This window comes from Heliangelus exortis, chromosome Z (assembly GCF_036169615.1).
Source record: "Heliangelus exortis chromosome Z, bHelExo1.hap1, whole genome shotgun sequence".
Classification (NCBI taxonomy): Eukaryota; Metazoa; Chordata; class Aves; order Apodiformes; family Trochilidae; genus Heliangelus; species Heliangelus exortis.
The window spans coordinates 40446861-40463321 of record NC_092454.1 but is presented as its reverse complement, the minus strand read 5'-3'; the positions used below and the strand labels follow the sequence as shown (position 1 = coordinate 40463321).

The 16461-nt window shown below is 39.8% G+C and overlaps 1 protein-coding gene across 5 annotated transcripts in view; it reads left to right on the top strand.

The window, feature by feature from the left end:
* ADAMTSL1 (ADAMTS like 1) overlaps positions 1-16461 on the top strand; it is a 405610-nt gene that overhangs the window by 377003 nt on the left and 12146 nt on the right. For all 5 annotated transcript variants that reach the window (XM_071730006.1, XM_071730003.1, XM_071730005.1 and 2 more), the window contains 4 exons: positions 1294-1421; positions 4122-4250; positions 7918-8097; positions 9913-10047. In XM_071730006.1, coding sequence (XP_071586107.1) covers positions 1294-1421; positions 4122-4250; positions 7918-8097; positions 9913-10047 — 572 coding nt within the window. The remainder of the gene's footprint in view (positions 1-1293; positions 1422-4121; positions 4251-7917; positions 8098-9912; positions 10048-16461) is intronic.

The following is a 16461-nucleotide window of genomic DNA, read 5'->3' as shown; positions in this document are numbered from 1 at the left end:
TCACAAATGTGCATTTTTCTAGGCATTTGCAAAGTTTGGTTGCCAAAAGGCAGCTCTTTCCTTAAATAATTTAATATTATTATTATTCAAAGAAGGGCCAAAGAAGAATTTTAACTCTGGATGTTTTTTCTTATATATAATAGGAATGGGTGTCCCTAATCTGTTGGGGTTTTTTGAGATCTACCACCCACAGTGTTGTGCAAGATCAAGTATCTGCTGCTTTTGGTCATGAGACAACATTCTTCATTTCAGGGGTGGAAGTGAAAAGAAATTTGTCAGTCCCAGGATCAGTGAGCAGACTTTTACTGCATGTGTTTTATAGGTGTATCCCTCCCTTACTTTCACCTTTGTCACTGTCAATCACAGCCTCAACTAAGAGTTTATGTACAGCAGCTGCTGAGAGTTGATAATGAGAAAAATAATTTATCATTAACTTTTTTCAACAGTTTCAGCAAAAATATTATGAGAAAGGAACAATAATCATGAAATACACTGTGCTAAAAAATTAGGGAACATAAGCATTGATAACATAAGCCATGGAGTGAACTCTTGCTTAAACAGGTATACAGCAGGACCTAATGGAATTATACCACTGCAAAAACACATTGTGGGGAGAAGCAGTTTATAAGGCCATATTCATCTTGTTTAACCATGGTAAACACATTAAAACCATGGTAGGCTCTTCTTACTGGCAGAGGAAAGAAACATTTGGTTCAGCCTAAGCAGCTGACTGTTCATTCCTGCCCTCGCTGACTATTAGGAGAGTAGTGAGACTGCTGAGTTTGTACAAACTGCTCAACAATCAAAGAATTTGGAGCCTGTTTCAGGCTTTGACACTTTGTAAGTCACTTCACTTCTTCTCATGCTGCTTCAACAGGTATTTCAATCTTTCCCTTGCAGTAATTTGGCCTTTTCCTTACTGTTGCTACTCCTACCTTGCAGAACAGAGAGGCAGGGAGGCTGGTCAACTCATTTAACATCATACAGGATGTGACACAGCAGAGAAGGAGTTTTTATAAACCGTAAGCAGATGTCCTAGGTACTCAGCAGTCTTACTCTAACACACACATCAGCAGTAGAAGAATTGGGAATGAGACTAAAATTTAAGTTAAATAATAGCATCTCACAGTCTCAACATAAAACTTTGAATTTCTTAATAGATTTTTAAAATACAACCTAAAGGCCAGAACTGTTAAAAAAAAAATTACCTATACCTGAAAAAAATATCGGTAAATATATTCATGTTCACACAAACTAGGAGACTTTAACATCTTTCTTTCTGCTTTACTCCAGGATGCTCCTTCAACCAGATGACTCCTTGCAAATTCTAGCACCTGTAGAAGCTGATGTGGGTTTCTATGCTTGCAATGCATCCAATGCCTTGGGATCTGACTCTGTCTCCATTGCTGTCACTCTAGCAGGTAATAGTTCACTCTCTATGGTAACAGTTGAGTTCTAAAGGAAACTGTAAGTCCTTTGTTAATTTAGATTTCATGGCCAAAGAAAACTAACCCAATTAAAAGCCAAGGGAAATGGGAGACAATGCACTAATTCTGTTCTAAGGTTCTTTGGTAGGTGATGTCCGCAGCCCCAAAACCACATCAGAACTAGCAGAACGACAGAGCAGCAAATATGATGGGGAGCTGTTGAGTAAGGTAAAGAGACATGGGAGAGACAGCTAAGGACTGTGATGAGGCAGAGAGAGGAGGCTGCTTATCACAGAGGCAAAAGGAAACACATTAGAAATGTGAAAAACCTTATTGCTTTTGAGCTCTCCGTTTCACTCATTGAGAACGTGAAAGCATTTGGAGGCATTCACTGTGCGACCATCAGCTGCCAGTGTATCCACATATGGTTAGAGGAAGGAATAGCTGTTGATGAGCATACGGTTTTTACACCAAACACAGAGAATATTTGGGTAACAGGAACATAAAATCTAAGAATGAAATAATGGTCAGCACTGAAGCTCTGATCATCAGTAAAAACAGATCAAAAGAGACCTGGTCTGTCTCTCAGAAGGAGAACAGCTGAATCCCCCAGGGTGCAAAGAGACAATCTGCATCAGAGCCACTTATTGTATGTAGGCAAAAACAAAGAGACTGATTCTTTTTCCACTACAGCAGATCAAATATATGCCAGGCAGTGGGGCAGTGGTACTGCTGCTGAGGCAGTACAGTATTTCATAAGGAGGAACTCCATAGTAAACCTCTTGTGTTGCATCAGCAAGAAGCCAAACATGAGGTTAAAAAAATGATCAGTCAAAACTGCTTTTCTGTCCAATTTGCCTCAATGAGCTTAGAAGTCATAGTCTTTGTACAACATAATTTATGGAGACAGTTTTGTGTGAAACTATAGAAAAATAAACTGAGCATTAGGAATATATGTAGCATGGGAAGCCAAAGTGTTGAACATCTTATAAAATGAGGGCATAAATATCAAAATGAGATACTGAGAAGTTTTTAGAGCAGAACAATTTTTTTGCATAACAGTAGTATGCTCTTAAAAAAAATTGGAAAGCTGAGACCATCTCTAGAGAGATCAGGAGGGGGGCTGAAAGCTTATCTCATTGAAGAATTTTCTGATTAGTTTTAACATATATGGAAAACAAGACAGTGGAATATGCTTCCATTTTTCTTAATGGTTTGCTAGTAATAGGTGGTTTGAAAAGATAACAGATTTTTTGATCTTCTGATCAGATCATGGGAAGCAATCAAGAAAATAAAACACTGATAGATAATTGAAGAATTTGTCTATCTTTTCTTTAGGCTTTACCACAAAACATCAAACTGTCAGAGATATTTCAACAACAAAATGTATACTTTACTTTGGTTTTCTTAGGCATTAAATCCACCAAAACCGATATGACAGGAATTTCAGATGAATGGCGTATTCTAAAAGCCCTGGAAATAAAACTATTTGGAGCAATTTGTAGATCTCTTAATGAACTCAATTAAACCAAATTTTTTTTTCTCTCCTCCATCTTTTTTCCCTTAGTCATCTTCAGATAAACACACAAATGAAGCCAGTGATAGACATTAGTCTAAAAGGCAGTTTCTGGAGTCTTATGGTGATATTGAAAACTGCTTTGTTTCTGACCATTGATTTAAAGAGCAAAAAACCCCTGAGTTCATAGACTTTTGGATAACGATGATTTTGAAAACAAGACACTGAGTCAATACCACCCAAGACTCATATCATTTAAAGTGATGTTGTCATGTTCTGCCCTTCCTGCCAACATTTTGGCTGGGACAGGGGGCCGCCTTAACTGAGCTCTGCCATCTTTGCTACTTCCCTCCCCTCTCTCAGAGCTGAGCCCAAATATTTTTTAACTTTTTTGTGTCATGTAGGCAGACCTTTACAGTGCTCAAGGAAAGGAGCTGCAGAAGGCTCCTTGAGCTGGTGGACAACTCCATAGCTAATCCCACACAGACAGGAATAACAACAAGGGAACACCTTCACTCAACATGCTCACTGTCACCAATGTTGGAGCACACTGAAAACAACTGGAAAAGGTTTCAGGCAGAGAGAGCAGCTGCATTTTTCAGTGATTGTCAGTGTTAATGCATAACACTGTTACTACAGGCTTTAGATAAAACAGATTATCTGACAAGTGCTTATGTCCCTCATCTTTTGTCCACTGGCCATTATGGGAAAACTTTGTGGTTATTTTCTGGGCTTCCCAATCCCAACGTTCCCACTGTAGGTTAAAGAAAGACAATCAACATGTAGCAACAGCTTGCACATTGCTGTGAACCCTTTGCACTATTAATGTGCCTGTAGTTATCAGGTTTGTTTTTCCTATGTTTGGCCTTTGACAGAGAGTGGTATTTTGGTTGCAATGCGAGGCAAACATCTTGCTGCAGCTCCAATTGTACTGGTGTTTATTGATTCAGCTGGTTCTCATGTGTGTCGGTAACAATATAGTGCTATTCTGTCTCTGCTCAAGGTATGCTTTTCCCTGGCTTTTCCAGGGTGTATGAGGAGCTGGTGGCCTCATACACCAGAATTTTCCCTTACCCATCTCTCCTGTATAGGTACTTTCACACAGAGAGTTGAGGCCATCTATCCCATGTGAGTCCAGTGTGCTTGATCTGATAACCTGTGGTGCTTCTTTTATACAGGAAAGCCACTGATAAAGGCATCAAGAGCTACTGTGATCAATACTGAATCACCTGCTGTCACTGTTGATATTGGGAGCACTGTGAAAACAATCCAGAAAGCAAATGTTACCATTAGCTGCCAGGTCGCAGGTGAGAAATTCCATGGTCTCCCATGCTGGTGCCTTTGGCTATAAATTTCTGAGGCATATTTCACTAAACTGGAGTCTCCAAATGCATCTGAGTGAAACTGCAAGCTTTTCCTAGGACCCAAGCAAACTTTCATTAGTTCTTAACATAGAAATTGTCTTTCTTTTATTGGTACCAGCAAGAAAAATATGGTGTCTTAAGAAAATTGATATGGGATTCTTTTTTTTTTTTTTCTTTAATGGCACCAGAAAACTACAGGAGGGGATCACAGTTCTTAGTGTTTCTCCATGGTATCCTTCAGCTATCTAAGAGAAGGCATGTGCCTGAAAACTGTCATATACTATTAGTCACCAGTGAATCAGAACAGGGTTGAAAGAGTGACTTAAATATACTACCATCTTGCTTTATATATCCTTCTCACTCTCATGTTTCAGCTTGCAGCTTTTTCAACTCTCTTTCATCTATAATGCTGCAGGTTGTATTTTGCTAGTTCTTACCTTTCTTTATGACCTGTATTTGGCTGACCCACCACATTCTGACATGCAACTTACTATTTTGAGAATACTGTGGCACTGGAAACAAGTCACCGCAACTAGATTCCTTTCCCCAAAACCTCCTGGTTTAGCAAAATTATCTTGACTGCTATGCACAGTTCCGCATGCATCCAGGAGATTATGCTGGACACATGCTCAGTAATGGAGGGGAAAGCTGAAGAAAAATAGACTTGGGTAACTATTTACCTCCTAAAGCCTTGTCTGCCCAACAAAGTAACTTTTGATGCCAGCTGGCACCGCCCAGACTTCCTGCGATTGCTTCTGCACGATGAATAATACTCAGCCCCCTGTCCCCGTTCACAGCTACTCAACAAGCGATGCTCTTGCTACCCCTTGTGGCAATGCTGCGCAAACATAGGTGTTTTCTCATGCCTGTTCGTGCCTTGAGGCTTTTAAGTGTCGCTAAAGGTGGAAGCACAAGCGAAAATGAAGCTGCTGCTTATATACATGTACCGCTTGTCTTCCTTAAACAGCTGCAGGAACAGCTGTGCAAGTTGGCTTCAAATAACCTGTGTTGAAATTTAGCATCAAGTACAGAGGAAGGACACATGTTGCAGAGTAGCAGTCCAAAAAAATTTTTTTTGGAGAGCTGCTGGACATTTCCTGCACCTCTTCTAGACTCAACAGTAATACTTCAACAGTAAGAGGGCTTACCTTTAACCCCTTGTTGCTTTTTCTGCTAGTGAAGTGTGTGCAAGAGGAATCTGCCTTTCTGGACTAAGACTGTCTGCAGGAAACAAATTAGTTTTCTCTGTCTCTCTGTATTATTTATTTATTCTATTTTAGTCCCCAATCTTGAGGACTGGGATCATATGAAGTCCTCCTTGTACCTTTCTCTTCTTCTTTAACCTTCTCAGCACTCCTGAGACTTCCTTTTCTCCCACTATTTGCATTTGCCTTCCTTTCTTTTCAATAAAAACTTGAAAGCTCTATCTACTTTTAGGCTTCAAAGCAAAAATGAGATCTAGTTGGAACTGGAGAAAGCTTTATAATTTTATTACGTTGTGACTGTTTATTTCCGAATTGTACATTCCTTGGTATTTCCATGCCTCGGTTTGCCATATGGGAAAATTTGTGCACTTCAAACCGTTTAGAGACTGCACAAGAGTGAATCATCCCTTCACTAGTGTGGCACTGGGAGGACAGGTTTGTGATGTGAGTGTTTTTCTACCCCAGAGACTAGAAAGCTGGGAGAGTCTCCATTTTCTCTCCTTTGCTCTCCAGAGCTCAACACTCAAACTTCTTTCCCCATGTTGGAGACACTATAAGCACACAGGCTTGAATAACCTCAAGGACTGGGGTTGTTTGCTATCCATCAGCTGTCTGAAATCCCCTGAGGACTCTGCCTGGTTGCCCTGGAAAAATCAGAGTGAGGTTTTAAGTGGTGTTTGGTCCACCCATGCCACAAAGGTCAAAGAGTAGCAGCCACATGGAGAGCTGTGTGCTGGTCCTATCCCAGCACAGGCAAAACAGGCCAACAGCCTATGTTTTTTAAAAAGCTGAGTTGTAGCAGCAGAAATAATAGTGAGCCTTTGGAGAACATCGTTATAGATAAGAATGATTAGTTCTTGAACGTCACGAAGGGTCCAGATTAGCATTGCTATTCAGCCTCAGAGGAAGGTGGGAAAAACACTGCAGTATTTTACAGACTGCTTCCTGCTTCTTCCTGAATGTGGATGAGACCCTCTACTTATAATGATTCAGCTTTCCTTCCTGGCTGCCATACTCATTCCAGATGTCTTGGCAAAATCACCAGGTGACTCTGGAATAGGTGGAAAAAAAATTCTGCAATGCTTTGATGTGGAAGAATAGGGAAATCTCTCCTTCCCACTTCCACCTGCACATGCTTGTCAAGGCATCTGCGGTCAGCCAGGCACTACAAACACAGACAAATGGTTGCTCACACTCAGTGATCACAGCCTATGTGAGGTATTTCTGAAGTCAGGGTCACCTAGCTGGCAGATGGGGTTTTGGTTTTTGATGTGGAGGCTTAATCAGATAAGTACTGCCAAAAGGCAGAGGAACATGTTGCTGTGACATAAAGCAGGGAAGGATTTAGGTGCACAGAAGATACTTAAGAACAACAGCCTGTACTATTGCTTTTAATCCACAGAAGACACAAGAAAACTGACTGTTCATGTGAATGAGATTAAGTGCTTCCCACCTACAGAGGGTGCCCCAAATGGGAGAGCATGCACTCCAGCAGATAGCAGGGTTAGTGATGTGCTACTCCTTTCAGCCATGGGTCCAGAAAATGTAATTTCTTCACAGGATCAGCTCCCTAGGTCTGTCCTATCCACTGAGAATTCCAATGCCATTTTGCATAAACCAGTGGTGTAGTAGTCAGGAACACTTAATTACCTGATCGGGTATGCATTTAAATTGAGGTAGAAATCCTTATGCCATGAAGGTACTATCAAGTGCAAGACCAATTGTCTTGCAAGCTACAATTAAGAACAAATTTTTACAACAACATACCGAACAGAGAAAACTGGACCTTAGATCCAAGCACACAGAAAGAGGACGTTCTTCCTGCATTGGGTTATGTATTGGTAATAATCAAGACTCCTGGTGAGACCAGGGAAGATGCTTTTCTGCAGACACTAATGCTAATTGTTTGCCTTATCTCAAAAAGGAAGATTGGGTGAATTAACAGAAGTCCATGGAGGGCTTCTAACTTCACAGGAACTACTCACTTCTGGCTCAGAAAGTTTCTGAGATGAAACTAGTGGGAGTCTGGCAGAAGTACCAGCTTGTAGCTTCTTCCAGAGACAAGGTACTAGGCTAGATTAGCCCTTGATTTGATCCAACAGAGGCTTGCTTTTCAGGCTGATGAGTCAGAGCTCACATGTACAATCCTAGGACACTGAAAGGGACGACTTCAATTCGATTTTAACTCTTCTGCCCTATCTCAGTGGGAGGTAAGAGATATATAGGAAGGGAGTGTGAAAGAGTTGACTAAACACTTCTGAATGGAAAAAAAATATGTCACACAGAAGTCATATTAAAACCTTGTTCTAATTGTTCTATCTTAACAATTTTATCTGTAGCAACCATAACACTGTTTACCAACCACTGTATCTTACTTGTATTATGTTTCATCAATGTTTTTCCAGGTGTTCCTGAAGCAGAAGTTACTTGGTTTAAGAACAAGGTTAAGCTGCCCTCTGCTCACCACATGCCTGATGGGCTGCTGCTAATTACAAATGTTTCTCTGTCGGATCAGGGTTTGTACTCCTGCAAGGCAGCCAATCTTCGTGGGGAGGTAACTGAAAGCTCCCAGCTGCTGGTTCTTGGTAGGTCCAGGGTATTTTGCATTTGCAGCAATAATGATGTGGCTGCTGGCACATCTAGCCTGCAGAACCAATCAAAAGAGCTGACATACAGGCAGCTGTGTTCTATGAAGCAAATCGGTTTCTCTTGTTCTCTGGGTAGCATTACCTGAAACAATGTGCAGTAAAAGGCAGGTGGATAAGGAGAAAGTGGCTAAGCACAGGGACTATGTCTTCCTGTCCTCAGATACTAAATTTTATTCTTTTAGATATACAACCTTAAAAAAAATACCAAAAAAAACCCCATTTATTAACCATATCTTTAAGTGGCTCTCTTGAAAGAAGAATCATGGCCCTTTTTCCCTGGGTGCTCTGCCTCTGCTGAGCAGCCTTTCCATGTGAGGTTGTGGGATTCTGACCTCTTTCACACCTAACAGGTCCATAAATCCACTGTGATTCTAAAAAGCTTCCCAAGTTCACTGAACTTCCCAAGTTCAGTGAAGGGTGAACTTTACTTTTGCTTGGGTTTCCAAACAACAGACAGAAAGCCAATCTGGGTGATTTGAAAAGAAAATGTCAGCTGTGAAATATGTATGGAAGTGTTACCTGGTTGTAATTTGGTGTGTTGTGAGGGGGTTTCTTTTCTAGGAACTCATCTTCTATCATTTCTCTATACCTGGCAGATGAATGATCTAGCCAGGCTTTGCAAATGCCTCTGTACATTCAATAATGAAGTGTCAGATTTTGAAACCTAGCCCTTTTTATAAGTGCAACACCATTAAAGCATCCATTACAGCTCTCATCTTTCATGACTTGAGCAATCAGTAGAAGGGCTGATGGATGATGGAGCTTCCAGAGGAAGTTTTAAAGTGAGAGTTCTCATTTTCTCTTTTTTCACCGGCAATACTAAAAACACTTTATGAATGTTCCCGTGATTTGTCTGTGAATCCAGCCTGGCTCTAGAAACTCAGTCTAAAAAAACTGAAAGAAAGAAAATCAGCTGGGTTACAGACTGTAAATAAATCTCCCACATCATCATTTCTCCCTCTTTAAACCCTTTTCTGATCTTTATAAATTACATCATTTTTAAAGATTGAAATTTACCATGAGTTATGCAAGCTGGTTTTGTTTGCAGACAAATTGTATTTTTAGCACCTTGATGGAAAGAAACAGTTCAAATGTCCACGACTTGTAATACTGGTGCTGAATGTGATCAGTCATAGAAAACTTGCTTAGTGTATTCTGTGATCTAATTGAAAGGGGATGAAGCCACCATTCACTTGAATCAAATATACTGCTGTTCCTGTGACAAACAGAATTGGAAGTAGTAGCCAACAGAATTGATTTTTAAAGTATCCTTTTGATTAGTAAAGAACTCTAATCCTGTGTGTCTCAGCATAGACTGATTCTCTTCATCTCTAAATTAGGGATTTGGCAGGGTTATAACAATATTTAATCAGGACTTGATTGCTGACATTTGATTTGGCTTCTGTGCCCTATAAATATGCTGCTTCCTCTAAGCCACTGCATCTCCTGATACCATGTGCCACATATGGAAATGGTGAACTAGAATATCATGGTAACCTTCAGACAGAATTACTTCTGTTTTGTGATCGTGCTGATCTAGACGTTATTGTATAATTTCAGTAGCGCCTTCCCCAACCTAAGGCAAAGCACACCTTTAGTAGTTGCCCAGAGCTCCTTAGACAGCCACTCTGAACTATCAATATTGCAACATGACAAATAATGCATCAATGGCTGGTGGTCGTTTTTTTGTGTCCCTAAGATGTTTTCTGCTATGATGTTGCTCATTACTTCAGTCTCTCAATCCGTTACCAGAGCCTCCACGACCTCTTCCTTACCTAGAAGACTTGACAGCCGTGCTTTCCAGTGCTGGGACCAGCACTCGTTCTGTGCTGACCTCTCCTTTGGGAACAAAAATGACTGTCAGTCCAGGGACCTCTGTTCTCATAGGTAAGTCAAGAGCTTTATGACTTTTTTAGATTAAAAAAAGTTTATATTTTGGATTACAGTTATGCATCTGGTCAGCCAGCTGCGAAGCACTAGGACAAAAGGCAGCAAACCAGCAGTCTTAATCATTGCCAAATTTGTTCTCAGAGCTCAGAAACTCATTTGAAAAACAGAGTTCCTTTTGTAAGTATCATGCCACAAAGCTGGATGTAGAATAAGGGCTCTACTCTGCTCTTCATAACAACCCGTAAGAAGCAAATACTCTTCTGAGGGGCTGTCAGTCTTTCAATGCAAGACATGGCAAACAGGTGTCCCAGTTGAAAAAATTATTGTAGTTCTTTTTTTTCTGCATTTGGGTACTAGTCTTTCCATAAGTCTACTCTTTGTATTGATTTTTTTTTTTCAGAGTCTTTTCTTGAGTTTTCCTGTGCCTCTAGTCAAGTTCTCCTCTTGCAATCTCTCTGTTTCATTCCGGTCATTTTATTCATCTTTGTTTTATCACACAACTAAGATCATATATCAACTGCACAAACCCATATAAGGAAGTAATGCCCAATGAAATGCTTTCTTCCTTTCATTCTTTTTTGTCTTCCATATAACTTCTTTCTCTTTACACTGTAAGTTCTGTTACATGCTGTAAACTCCTTTCAGATCTGTGGGCATGATTGGTTTGCAAATAGAATCTCATGCTCTTCGGAATTTCGGGATAAAATTTTTAAAATTTCATTCCTTAGGCTGTACTTGAGACTCTACCAACTGTCAGATTCAGATGAGCAAAAAGCTTCTGTGATCACCTTGTTAATACCTTCAAAAACATTATTTCCTTACATTTAGTAGCAATTTTAAGATTTTATTTTCACAGTGGGGGCTTTCTATTTGTGCTTTTAGTTTGATATGGTTAACTTTTCCTCAGTGCTGAAATCTGCACACATTTGCAATGGCTCTGGAGCATGCAGCTCTCAATTACTTTTCTGCTTGCAAAAAAACTGCCCAGAAATAGTCCATGGTAGGGGAAATATCTGAAGGTATTTATTAGTATTGAATTAATCTTTTTGTGTATAGTATTATTGTACTCACTGTTGTAAGACTGGGTCACATTCCTGTTTCATCCATTTCTTCTCAAGTTTCCAAAAAGAGGTCTTTAGTAGTTGTAGAAATTTTTTATTGTTCAAAACTAGTAATTGAACCCCAAAGAGACTTCAGCTCTGCCAGTATATAGCCACCTCTAACTTAATTTCACTTGGCCATATTGCCCTGTACCCTGCAATCCCACTTCAGGGGCAAGGAAACTCTACGAATATTAATAGCAAAATAGCAACCCTGTTTCATTCCTGAGATAATTCCCTCAACTTTGCTGAAGTTTTACTGACCTGAACTTGAAACCTGTATTACTAATACCTAAGGAAACCTCCTGTGAGATTTTTTTTCTAATGCAGATCACTATGGAATTGGGCTCTCCAGTCAAAAAGGTGCAGTTTAATGTGCTATTGTATAACTAAAACAAACACACAAAGCATTCAGCTTTCAGTTTCAATGCATGTTATGTTGTCTGTAGATTTATCAGAGAATTTGGATTCATTTTCTATTACTGAAAAAAAAACCCAAACCACCCAAAAAAAGACTCATATTTCATATTATTTCCTTTTAGCTACCTCTAGTTTACTATGTACACTAATATAAGAATGGATTACAATCAAAGACTATACTTAGTCTCCTCATAGTCTTTCAGTGGAATGGTTAAGTTTACTATAGACTACTGTGATACCTTCATAATCAACTTTATTTGAAATATTGGCACAGGAAAAAGCAAATCTGCAAACGTTTCCAAGCATCACCTGCAAGCACCAATTTGGAAACAATTGTGACCCATGTCTGTATCCCTATCCACAACATCTACAAGGTGTCCACCAATTTGTTCTATTCTTCCATCCAGCCAATGTACTTCATTCCTTGCAGGTCTTTTATCAGTTAATATGTTTGGGTATTTCCTCTGTGTGCCCTGGAGGTATAATATAGGTATTTTAGGTATATAAAATGCTATGTATAGAGTCCGTTGTCTGTGTTACTGCTGGAAGGCACCAGTGTCTCTGGAGTGTCGGAAGGCATTGGATTAGATCTGATATCTATTCTAAGGATACGAGGATTTGTTGAGATGAGAAAGAAAGCAGGACATGGACAAAGGAACAGAATGAAGTGTGAGGGAGTAATAAGAAAACTTAAGGGAAACTTTCTATGTTAAGGGAGTTAAAAGACAGCAAAAGTGGAAAAAAGAAACCTGGATAAATTACAGTATAAGTTGGCCATTTTTCTTAAAAGAAAAATGAAAATCAAAATTGTACTAAACAACAGTGGGTTTGTACCTTGAAAAAAACAAAATAAATCCAAACTCAAATCAAGCAAGCAAAAAAAAAAAAAAAAAAAAAAAAACGGAACACAACCAAAAACCAAACCAAACTAGCAGAAAATATTTGCCCAGGAACTGAAGATGAAAGCTGCAAAAGTTTTGAGAATGTTTCCCACAGCATTCTCCCAGAAAAGCTGATGGCTCATAGCTTAAGCTGTGGTACCCTTCACTGGGTTAAAATTTGCCTGGACATCGGAGCCCAGAGAATTGTGGTGAATGGAGGAAAATCCAGTTGGTGGCCAGGCACAGGTGGAGTTCCCCAGGGCTCAGCGTTGGGGACAGACTTGTCCCTAATGATTTCAGGGAACTGAGGGCACTCTCAGGAAGTCTGCAGATGATACCAAGTTGGGTGCAGGTAGGAAGGCTCTGCAGAGGGACCCAGACACGTTGGATTGATGGGACAAGATCAACTGTATGAGGTTCAACCAAGACCAAGTGCAGATGCTGCATTTTGGGCAGAACACCTGCAGGTAACACACCAGGCTTGGGAAGAGTGGCTGGAAAGCTGCTTGGCAGAGAAGGCAGAGAAGGATCCGGGAGTGCTGGTTGGCAGCCAGCTGAACATGAGCCAGCAGTGTACCCAAGTGGCCAAGAAGGCCAAGAGCATCCTGGCCTGCAATAGAAAGAGCATGGGCAGCAGGACTGGGGAGGTGAATTTTCCTCTCTGCTCCCTGCTGGTGAGGCTGCCCCTCGAATACTGTGCTTGATTTGGGGCCCCTCACTACACCAAGGACATTGAGGTGCTGGGGCCTGTCCCAACAAGGGCAACGAAGCTGCTGAACGGTCTGGAGCACCTGAGGCAATTCAGATTGTTCAGTAGAGGAGGTTGAGAGGAGACCTTCCTGCTCTCTACAACTACCCGTATGGAGGTGTGCAATGAGGTCTCTTCTGTGTAAGAACAGGCAGTAGGACAAGAGGAAATGGCCTGAAATTGCTTCATGGGAGTTTCAGATTTGATATTAGGAAAAATTTCTTTATGTAAAGAGCAGTCAGGCACTAGAACAGGCTGCCTAGGCAGGCAGTGGGGTCACCATCCCTGGAGGTGTTCCAAAAGCTTGTGGACATAGCAATTGAGGCCATAGTTTAGTTAGCTGGTGGTGTTGGGTTGACAGACTTGGTGATCTTAGAGGTCTTTTCCAACCTCAATGATTCTATGATTCCATGAATGAGAACTTGTTTGGAAATTAGCAAGTATATAAAATTTAACAATGGTCAACCAGCTGAGTTGAAAGAAGAAGGCTGGAGCCTACATAATATTATACCTGCTATGCACTTTCTTTTACAAAGTGGAATTGTGTGATGTTTCCACCATCATTTCAACCATTTGAAATTATGAACTTGCACTCTGGAGTCAGCTTTCATGGGCTTCTTCTACATAAATTTCAGGGGGGTTGCAGAAGTGGAAGGTCCGGGCATTAACATGAACGTTGAATTTGGAGGCATTCTGTCTCATTGTTAAGAGATCATTATGATTATTATGATCTAGAGTAAAATACTTTTTTCCATGAACTTAAAGGAACATTTTTGTCTCATGTACTTCTTAATTTTACTTATAAAAGTTTGAGATCTCAGATAGCTTTCTAGGCCCAGCTCATCATCCACTTAGAGACTGTGATTTATTTTACACATACTGATGCCTGTCCTGCTCCTTTGCAACAGCTGGAAGTATGTGTAGAGTACTGCAGTTCTCCCCAGCACTCATAATTCGTTTTCAAGTTGTGTAGTAGACACTTCTGTGTTACCTGCAGGTCATGCATCTGAAGGACAGGAGTTCCCTCAAAGCAGAAGCTGGAGCACCCGTGAGCTTGGGAATATTTCTAGGATTTACATTAGAGCAAACCGATCATCACTGACAAGCAGCAGACTGTCACACACTTCCTAATATCCGTGGTTCATGACAGGCATGCGAGATAACCATATATCACAAAACATAGAATACATAGCAAATTCATAAAGTTACACCAATTTATATTACTTTGGGGAGCTTTCACATTAGAGCTAATCTTATTAAAGTTTCTATTTTTACAATACCTTTTTAACACTGAATATGATTTTCCTGAATGTTCATAATGAAAGTATTATAAGAAATACTACCCTTTTCCTCAAAAAGAAATTCCTTTGTTTGTCATGTCATAAGAACTTCTGTTTTTCAACAACATTTTTGCTTCTATAAGACTTGATTACTTTTTGAATTGAAAGAATGTCATAAATTCTTGTGTTTTAAGTAGTTTCCTTGTCTATCACATTTACATGGGTCTTGAGCTTTGTAAATGTTAGTTTTGGCAAAACTCAAGTTGTAAGACCCAGTGTTCCTGACTTCTAGCACTCTTGCAGAAAAGTCTTTGCCCTAATCAAGCGTGCTTGTTTTCCCCTTTGTCTCAGACTTTTTGTTTCCTGTATTAGAAGACATTTCAGTGAGAAAGTCTGAGAATAGGGGGGGGAATTCACTGCAATTTTTCAAATTTCTTTTGACCTTACTAAAAACCTCAGCAGACTCGTCAAAAGATACAATAAATATTAAAACGTCTCCTTATCTAAGCAGAGAAGGATACTGTATTTATTGTGGCATAGAGTAAGCTGAAATTTTAATCACTTTGACTTATATACATAAATTATAATTAAGTGAGGATTCTTGCAGGAATACTGGAAGATAGGTCACACATGTATACTTCTGGGAATATAGAAATACAGGAGTACCTATAAAACATGGCAGAAAAAGACAAAAGGTTGAAGGACAATGTGCTTGGAGTGCTTGTAAAAGCACAGTGATTCTTGGCATCAGTTGCTTTGTTTAAATATTTTGTTACAGATGAGTTCTTTGAGTTGCACAGAAAATGTCTGTGAAAAACATTTGATAAACTTTTCCCCAGAGCTTCAGGTTCATGTCCCACCTGTTTTTTTCAGAATTCTTCATCATGTGTCATGACTTCTGAAAATACAGTGTGCACTTGAGAATATGTTTATTGAAGGAAGGGAGACTGCTACATTGAACATTGTATACAACTAAATAGGGTTTTGGACTGTATTTATGAGGCAGAGAGGGGAATGGAATGTAGAATAAGCTCATGAATTTCAGAATGGGAGAAATGGGAGCAAAAAGAATTAAGATAGCCAGGAATTTAAATGAACAGATAATCTAGCTCTGACTTGTCACAGTGAGACTCAAGCAATGCATTTGAAAAGAGAAGACATCCAAGAAAAATAAAATACTCAGATAATGGTTGCTAGTCTGTCTGTTCTGCATAGCTGCAATATGTATGTTTAAGAGCCACTGTATTATAAAATGTACACATTTTGGCAAAAAAAACCCCAGATTTTTTTGTTATCAGAAGAGGAGATGCCATAATTATGTAAACTTTTCATCTTTATTCTGGTTTTATTGTTTTATTATATGCAAATCATGGAGAATAAAGCTTATCCTAGGGAATCTGAAGATGTAAGAGACAAGTAGATGTAATTTGGTTTATGTCCTCTTATCTCTCTAACCACATATCCTTCAGTTTGTTCACAGGGAACCTGTGGTCACATCCATTCTAGGACTTCTGTCCAATTTTTTGTATTTATCAAAAAGAGTCCGTTTATATAGGAGATATCAAAAATAATTCTAAAGCTAGATGACAAACTGTACTTTTTAATGACCAGAAAAATACGTTCAATCGTAGAAAAAGGAAATACTGGTGTTCCATCTTTATTAAGTTCTCCCTGGTGACTTCCACATCAAATCTACTGTCCTCATGAATCAGGGCATGATTTTACTAACTGCCAGCACTGCAAACACAGTTCTATAAAGCAGATTTCTTTCTGGGACTTCGTTAGCTGCTGGGAGAATGGAAAAGGCCATCTTACCTCCCACAGCACAGCAGCTTCAGGGCTGTGGCTGGAAAGCTAAACAGTTGAATCACACAGAATTATTGAGGATGGAAAAGACCTCTGAGATCATCGAGCCAGTCTGTGACCTAACACCACCACATCGGATGGACCATGGCACTAAGTGCCACATCCAGCCCTTCTTT